The sequence below is a fragment of the Amphiprion ocellaris genome, chromosome 22 (genome assembly GCF_022539595.1).
Source record: "Amphiprion ocellaris isolate individual 3 ecotype Okinawa chromosome 22, ASM2253959v1, whole genome shotgun sequence".
In the NCBI taxonomy this organism is placed as follows: domain Eukaryota; kingdom Metazoa; phylum Chordata; class Actinopteri; family Pomacentridae; genus Amphiprion; species Amphiprion ocellaris.
The window spans coordinates 18,713,816-18,722,553 of NC_072787.1; the positions used below are offsets into that span (position 1 = coordinate 18,713,816).

The window sequence follows — 8,738 nt, forward strand, 5'->3', positions numbered from 1 at the left end:
CTGCAGCATTGGATTGAATGGAGTTGTGGGTTTAACAGGCAACACCTTCCACATTCCACATATTTAATTTATTATTGATAGAAAAAATATACATTAAATACTGATGCAGCTTTAACATAAACATAAAAGACTGGTATTAAAAACTAATACTTCTAGTTTAGTAGATGGGTTTATACACATGTGATCTGGTAGATTACACATCTGTAACAATAGGCCACATCTAAATTAAGCAAATTACATTATTCATTTATGCAATGCAAAGCTTTAATCTTGTGATTTTCAAACACTACATCATAACTATCATATATTCCTAAATGGATGTAATATAAAAAGGAATAATAAAAATCCACTACAGCAGGCCAGTAAAGAAAAATATCTCTTTTCACTTTATTATGTTGTATTATTGATTGCATTATTTTTGATCCTGCCATTTTTACCCACCCTGAAAACTCTAATCTTCCCAAATGCAGTGTGTTCCATGGCTGTTGTGCTGAATGGTTGTACATTTCACAGGTGCAGGGACATTGTGACGTCTGCATCGTCACTGCTCTTGTTAGTGATGAGAATGTTTTGCAGAAGAATGACAGGAAACCTTTTCTCTTGGGGAGTAGCTGTGAAGAAATGGAATGAATTCCAGCGTAAAAGGTTTAGCATGAGGTCAAAAACATACACACACTGTGCGTATGTTCAGTTCATGGCGGTCAACATGATGAATCAGGCATGTGAAAGTTGAAATATATATTTTGATGACTCACTTTATTAATCTCATTTATCAAAATAAATATACCAGTGATACAAACTCACACTCTTGTGAATTTTAACTTAGCAAAGAAAAACCTAATATAAACAACATGGATTTATGTGCTTACATTTTCACTGCACTTTATGATGGTAGAAAAAAAATCTGCTTATTAACTCTCAAGTGACATTACAGGTACATTCCCAAAGTGCCATGCTTGGTGAGGATGAGGGGTTTTGAGGGGTAAAAAAAATACATAAAGTTAATAACACATAACACAACAGTCATTTGACACATAATTTCCATTGCCTAAGAGCTCCCTTTTGGCCTGTGAAAGTATCATCATGCATTTTGACTAAAATATCTCCTTGCAATTGTGTCGCATTCCCTAATTCATACTAGGTTTGGTTGCACCAGCTATTCTTAAATCTATCACTAAGCTCTTCCTAAGTTCTCTAAGGTTAATTTAAAACTAGTGGGTGGCTAAACCAGACTGCAACATTAGAACTTTAAGAAGTGTATTTAGGTGTGTAAATGGTTTGCCAGGAAACATCTGCAATAAAAAGTAATACATTCTGTAAACAGAAGGTCACAGTGGCATCACAAGCTGTAGCGTAACCTCTAAAAAAGTTAAAACCCTACAGTATTAATTAAATTATTAAAGTTAAGATGCTACAATGTTAATCTTACTCCATTAAAATTTGCCAATTTAATCTATTTTACTTGTGTGGATTCTTATTTTTCCAGATTTAGATCCTTATGAAACAGCTTTTTATGAAAGACCCTGTCTGATTTGTAGACCATATTCTACGCTGCCCCTTTTACTCCTCATTCCAAATATCATGTTTCAGCAACATAATGTCAGCCTTGTCTGTTAGTTCAGTAACCCCCCACAGACTGTGTATAAAAGATCGACAAAGTATCCAGGTCTGAATGCCTACATGAAGTGACTAAAACTGCATTCTTTCTAGCAGCCAGCAGGGGGCGACTCCTCTGATTGCAAAAGTATGCGTGATTGTGTAGAAGTTAAGGAGAAAATGACCCTACTTCTTATATTATTTATTGTCTCAGTAAAAATTATCTTAAGTTTATGGTGTCAGGTGGCAGTTTCAAGTTTCCTTCAATACAATACAATGTGAATTCTTAAAATGGTGGCCCCATTTAGAGTATAAAGCAGGGTATGTTTTAAGACAAAGCTACCTTGTGATTGACACATCAGTACTGTATCAGCATGCATAGCTTCTCAAGTTCACAGTCAAATCCACCTCTGTCTTGTTACAGCTGGTTTCAAAAGACCAAGATGGTGATGACCAAATACCACGCTTCAAAACTTTAGTTTAAAGACAAATGGGTAATCTCACGGTGGCTCTGTCCGCCTTTTATGTACAGTCTATGTTAGCTGCACAATAGTTAAACCTGGAAGTTACTATATGTAGTTATAAATCTCTATGCACCAACTAGTTTCTGTGCATTTCATTTTAATTTTGCATTGCCGTCTGAAGTGCTGGTGCAACCGCCTCCTGAATCCCAACATCCTACATTTCCTGGTTGTGTTGACCCTTTGCTCCTGCCACTTCTTTTAATGTTCATCTTGAAGTGTTGGTCTCAAAAGAACATCCTCTCTGTGTTGAAGACCCTCAGCTTGGTCATAAAGTTAAAATAGACAAAGGCCAGACAGACCAACAGGTTCTTCATCAGATACAGGATGGGCGTGACAAAGCCGAAGAAAGCGATGAGGCCGACTCGCACAAAGAAGAAGGGTAAATCCTGCAAGGCCACTCCGAGTGAGGACAGCAGGGGGCTGTGGGGCATGACCACCACCCGCAGGCAGGACAGGTAGCTGAAGATATAGATGGGGAATACCCAGCCTGAGTAGTAGACCAGAGGATGTCCTGCCACTCTCACCATCTCCACCGTGTCCATCCAGAACATAAAGCTGTCCACAAATACGTCGGCTCGGGCGTCGCTGGCACACAGGAACCTCAGAGGCCCTGTGTAGGCGTAGGGAGATAAGCGGTACGCTGTGGTGCTCGCCGATCTTGAGCTCAGTCCAGAGATGCTGAACGGCCTCCCGGTGTTGCCTGGAAGCCCTGGGACCGTCCCGTTGGTCTCCGGTCGAGCTCCGGCTCCGTTCTGGTTCCTGTCATTGAGCTGGTTCGCTCCAGGTTGTATAGGAGTGGGCACACCTGGCCCGGGCACAGCTGGCCCCGGCACAGCTGGAGTGATAGGAGCTACTGGTGTTACCTGCTCCACATGTGTGAGGACAGTGGAGGGGATTTCAGCATCTCGTTCCATATCGTTAGCTGGAAGGAGACAAGAAAAAACTGTCAAATAAAATGAAACACAGAAATCTGATATTGCATTTGCTTATGTACTGATCTTCATGCAATGTTGGTGTTCATATGGTTGCTTTAATTGAGCAAACATGATTTGAATCATAATGTTGATTTTATTTTGTTGGGCCAAAGTTTTGAGAAAGACAAGAAACCCTCTGCAGGCAACCAGTAAATCTTGTGATCATGAAAGTGCAAACATCAATTTGCTGTTTTGTTGGAAGCTCGTGACTTTTTCATTCTCAAAAGGATTGGCTTTTCTGGAGTGATTCCATGTGAACAGCGATTCAATGCTTTTCTTTAGAAGAACTTTGTTGTAGTTTTGTCATGTCAGCACTGTGTGCCGAGAAGCGAGCTGGGCTCACACATTTCCTGCTCATGTCCTCAGTCGGGCTGATATTATTCAACTGAGGGCACCGTGCCAAAGAATAAGGAGCTAAACATGGGTCTGTAAATTGTTCTGGATAAATGATGCAAATAACTGTTCGCTGTATTTGTTGCCTCGGGGCTCCTGCAATGTAAAACCAGCCTGGTGTCGCTATAGAGGGAAGTTCAGGATCTGTAGCACACAGCGAGTGACTTGTGTGATGTGCTCACCCTGGCCGGTCAGTCTGCAGTGGCGTATCCTCTCCACAACGTCAATGCAGATGAGCGAGAAGAGGACTAGTGATACAGGGAGCTCCGTGAACGTATCATGTTTCATGTTGTTATTTATTTGAACCTGGACAAACAACCACAAAATCATGCATTTGAGCAGAATATTTATCAAATCTATTCCCTCATTTCTTATCAATACAAAACCCATCATTTCATCTAAATAATAATGAACTTTTGCACCAAGAATTCACATGTGCACGTTCCAGTTTTGGTTTTTTGGGGTTTTTTTGGATAAAACCATTTGCAGCTCTGAACTTTGCTTGAGTCAGGACTTCATCCCAGCAGGACACAGAACAAAGCAGACAAGCTGGTCATCTTGGCAGAATTTACGGCTCTTATGTAAAAGACACCAGATAAGCAAAAGCCAAAAGGTCAGCTTGGGCTTTAGAAAGTGCCACATAAAACAGCAATTAGGGCCTGTCCTGCAGCTAGCGAGGAAGTGAGAATGTGCCTCATAGACAGATGATTTGACAAGGGCAGCATGGACAGGAAGAGGAACCAAGCTGCTTATCAGTAGCTCCTTATCCATAAAGCTGGATATTCCTCCCCTGAGAACCAAAAATTTTCTCACAAATCATCACCTTTGTTCCACACACAGCGATTCCACTCACCTACAAAATATCATTTTGGTCACAAATTGTAGAGACAGTTTTTTTTTTTTTTTTTTTAAAGGTTTCAAGCAGTTTCTTTGAAGTATAAACACGAGTCCCCAAAATAGCTACAAACAATGTACAATTACGTGCTGACGATTGTTACAAGTATAGCAACAAGCGGGTCAAAGTTCATGATCAGAGTACAGAAAAACTGATGTAACAAATAAGAAATGAGAAACAATCTGCTGCATGTTGTACCTCAGAGCTGGCGATGAGAAAGGCAAAGCAGGGTAATGTGGATAGGATCACATATACGAGGGCCACCGGCCTCCTGATACAAGGACAAAAGAAGGGAAAGACAAAAAAAGTAAGGGAGGAAGACAAAGGCCGCTGCAGAACTTGCTAACTCATGGTATTCACCAGCCAAGTGATGTCCAGACCAGCCACAGGCCTGTTCAGACTCAAACCAGTTGGCAGGTGTCAGTCAGTGCTGCACTGGGATCCCAGCTGCTGACAACAAACTCAGCCAGGACCAGCGCTGGACCTTCACTGTGGCTCAGCAGGCCTCTGACTTCAGCTCAAACTCACCACTTCTTCCTCCCAATGAGAAACTTCTTCTTCATGAAGACCATATATTTCAGGGGAACCCAGACCAGCAGGGCGGTGGAGGTGACGTAAGCGATGGAGGAGGCCACTATCAACCAGTAGGCTGTGCTGCCGTCGCCAGGCGGCTGCGCTGACGTTTTGACCTTTGCCACGATGATGGCAAACCTCTGCATGACGATGAAGAGGGGCACGCACAGGCCTGCAAACTGCAGCACTTCGCACAGGGCGAACTTCAGCGTCCTCCCCGAGCCCATCCTGTGGCAATTCACGAAAAGAAAAAGAAGGGAGGGAGACGGGGGCTGTTGTCGCAGTGAGGCGACCCCTGTCCCTCTGAGGGCTGGTCAGGCCTCGGACTGCTGCATTGTCTGCCTCCACTAGCATTTTCCACACAGCACAGCCCTGGCTCTCTGCTCACCCAACTGCTTACACTGCACTAGGCATTGTGTACCTTGGTGTGACGGCGATGTGACTGGCCCTTTACTCTCTTTTTATACAGGATACAAACAAAGTTCATCTAACTCTGCATCCTGAAGGATGTGCATGTCCTACAGCCATCTCACTGGGAGGATTTGTGTTAAAAAGTGCAGCTCAGTTAGTACTTTTTAAACTAAAATCCCATCTCATTACAGCACATATAACTTTATCTATATATAGCTTATATTGTACCTGGGCATTCTCCAAATTCAGGAAACATAAGTGGAACTCCAGTAAAATCAACATCCAAGCTGTAACCTCAGCAACCAGATACTAGTGATGTGTCAGTCACAAACGAAACGGCTCTTAGAGCCGGCTTGGAGCCGGTTCCTGCCTGGGAGACAGAGTCGTTTTTTTCCTCTCTCTCTCTCTATTTCTTTTTCCTGTTTTCTGAGAGGGAGCGAGAGAGAGAGAGAGAGAGAGAATGACAACAGGCTGGAAAGGTGAGAACAAGAGTGACTGCAGTAAAGTTTGGATGCTTTTCAATTCCATCGATAATGCAAAGGCAGAGTGTGGAGTATGCAAGGTTCAAATCTCATATCTAGCCTGCTCTACTAGTAACCTGCATAGACACATTACAACTGTACATGCATCAGTGCAGGTGGAGGAAAAAAGACAAGCAAGTGATCCTGCTACTAATGAAAGTGTCAGTTTGTCTACTGTTGCTGCTGCTGCAGTGTCTACAGCAGGGCTCCAAACTGAGACCAAAATGGTGCATTTGCAACCTTTTTTTCAGACTGTGAGACTTAAAATTTCAAGTGGTGGCACTGTGCCAGGTCATGATGATCATTAAGCTGTATTTGTGTCGCTCTAACTGGTACAGGCCGCTACCGTGTTAACCACAGTGGTGGAAAGTAGTACTTTTATAACTTTTGTGTACAGTGGTATTCACACTTAGAAATGTGGTCTTCACCTGAAATCTGGAGCGCACCTACATGTGCTCTTTTTTCAGAGCCTGTACAAAAAACCACTCAGTTATGTACTGGACAAATATGATATTAGAACGCTCTCGTTTACTCTTTTCAGGGTCACTTTTGCAATGTGGGGCCTTCAGGGAACATTGGTAAATTATAGAGTCTATCTATAAGAAAATGTTCAGCAAGTGATGTGTTTTGCCCGTGACAATTTGCTACCAGTGAAAAAGTTTCTAGACCTACAACCAGAGTCTACAAGACAATTTGTGCAAAAGGCTATGATTGATTATAAGGGATTCTCTAAGCTTCTCTGTGTTCACTATAAATAGTTGAAAGTTTATAAATATTATACAATCAAAGATTAGATCTTTTTGTCAAAAGAATGGGTATTTGTTTTTGTACTTTAAAGTTTATATTTGTAGCCCTCTGTTCCATCTTGAGTATAATAAGCAATATAAATAATACTCATTTGTTATAATGTATGTTCATTTTACACATAATTTTACATTATTTTTGGTAATAAGTTAATTTAAATAACAGAAAGTCTGAGGAGCCACTTGTGAGCCAAAAGAGCCGGCTCTTTTTAGTGAGTCGAGTCATAAGAACTGGTTCTCTTAAAAGAGCCAGAATTCCCATCACGACCAGATACCACTGAAAACATACAGCCTCTTCTCATATTTATCTGTTGCCATCTAGTGGCAAAATTTGAGAACTGTAAAATACAGAGGCTGCACAGTGATGCAACTAAATGTTAGAAAAATGTGAGTGCTTTAAAATTATAGGTTTCTTGACTTGTTGTGCCTCAGTAGTGCCATTAAGATGAGATGTTTTTGCTGAAAAAGCCATTTGAAGACCTTTAGTCAACCAAAAGCTGAGGTGAGGTGGTTTTGTCTGGTCTGTTTAGTGTAAATACCATCCCTGCACTCTATGTTTCCTCCTACACCCTGTGTATCAATGGAGGTCCAAGCTGAAGATGGAGTGAAACCGTTTCCAACTTGTTTAGTCTGGATTTCGCAACCAAAAACAGCTGGACATTGTGCTGCTGCTGACCTCAGACACCTGAACACCTGATCAAGTAACTGGATCAGGATTAGGTGGTCTGGACTATATTTGGTGCTGTCTTTAGTTTACACACATTTCTACATGGTGTCATTAGGAGAGCTAATTTTAGGTTGTGCATCGATGCACTTTCTCTCTCAGTGCCTCCAGAAGAGCAGAAGTCATTCCAGTACAGAATGATACCTGTAAATACAAGCAGTCAATGTCGTGGCTGAGCATTTTCTACGTATAGAAGAACATCTAACACAAAACTAGATTATTTTAAAAGATAGCACTTCTCATTATGTAACTTTGTCGCACAAGGATGACTTTTCTGGGGTTATGTCATCGACCGGAGAGAGACTTTAAATGGTGTGGTCAGTGTGAAACGTGACATCAAGTCATCCGGCTTAACTGACCTGCTGTAACAACGTGAGAAAAAGTAGACACTTCTACAGTTTCACACCAGTGTGACCTGCATGAGTGTTGATGTAGCGGAGTCCGAAAGTGAATGTGGATAGCAGAAGTATTCTGTTTATTTTGCTTGAGGAGTCTGCAGCTGTTTTGTACAATTTGCAGAGGTATGAATTTTAGGAGTGCGGTACAGACTTAGTTGTGATGTTGTTTATGTAATGTGGCTGTGAATTGCACTTGACAGCTAAAAAATCAACATTTGCTACTAGTATTAGTAGTATTACTCTTCACCTTGTATATATATATTATTTGCACTATCTGACACTTTGATTTATATATTTATTTTGCTTCTATCTATCTATCTATCTATCTATCTATCTATCTATCTATCTATCTATCTATCTATCTATCTATCTATCTATCTATCTATCTATCTATCTATCTATCTATCTATCTATCTATCTACATTCATATATATATTTTTTTTTGTATGTTTTATTCTTTATTCTTATTGTTTCAGTCTGGAACAGGTGCACAATGCATTTCACTGTGCATTATGCTCTGTAAAATTGAGTTTGTGATTAAGAAAGGTCTTTAGAGGCAAACTACCAGCCTGATATCTGGGTCATTTCATTTCAGAAAGTGATGTTGCTTCATCATCTTCGATTTTGTTCTGAGTGTACTTATGTGTTCATTTTATGAAATATTTTGGCTGAATTTTGTGAATTTCATGTTTTCAGATCTGGCATTTTTTTTGTATTTTTACAAAAACATCTCATCTGGGAAGTCATTGTAAGTGTTGAGGTGGTCCAGAAATCTCTCAGATTGCTGAAATTTGTGGAGGACACTGACAAAATTGTTTCCAGCTGATATTTTTTAGGAGATGCGGAACTTGTAGAATTGCTTCCCAGGTAAAGTGTGTTTTTAAGGGTGAAAATACCAGAATTTGCAGACCTAAAAACTGAGGAAA

At 40.8% G+C, this 8,738-nt stretch overlaps 1 protein-coding gene across 1 annotated transcript; it reads right to left on the reverse strand.

The window, feature by feature from the left end:
- Positions 1 to 287: 287 nt before the first annotated feature.
- LOC111584874 (transmembrane protein 236) lies at positions 288 to 5,300 on the reverse strand. Its single transcript, XM_023294204.3, has 4 exons — positions 4,911 to 5,300; positions 4,581 to 4,653; positions 3,670 to 3,793; positions 288 to 3,042 (listed from the first exon to the last, which is right to left on the reverse strand). Exons 1-4 carry the CDS (start codon positions 5,180 to 5,182, stop codon positions 2,345 to 2,347), a joined length of 1,167 nt encoding a protein of 388 aa, XP_023149972.2. The 5' UTR covers positions 5,183 to 5,300; the 3' UTR covers positions 288 to 2,344.
- Positions 5,301 to 8,738: the final 3,438 nt, after the last annotated feature.

Coding starts and splice junctions, on each gene's coding strand:
- LOC111584874 (XM_023294204.3), bottom strand. CDS start 5,182: ATGGGCTCGGGGAGGACGCTGAAGTTCGCCCTGTGCGAAGTGCTGCAG. Junction 4,654..4,910: donor CTCATTGGGAGGAAGAAGTG/GTGAGTTTGAGC, acceptor TCCTTGTATCAG/GAGGCCGGTGGCCCTCGTAT. Junction 3,794..4,580: donor TTCTCATCGCCAGCTCTGAG/GTACAACATGCA, acceptor TTGTTTGTCCAG/GTTCAAATAAATAACAACAT.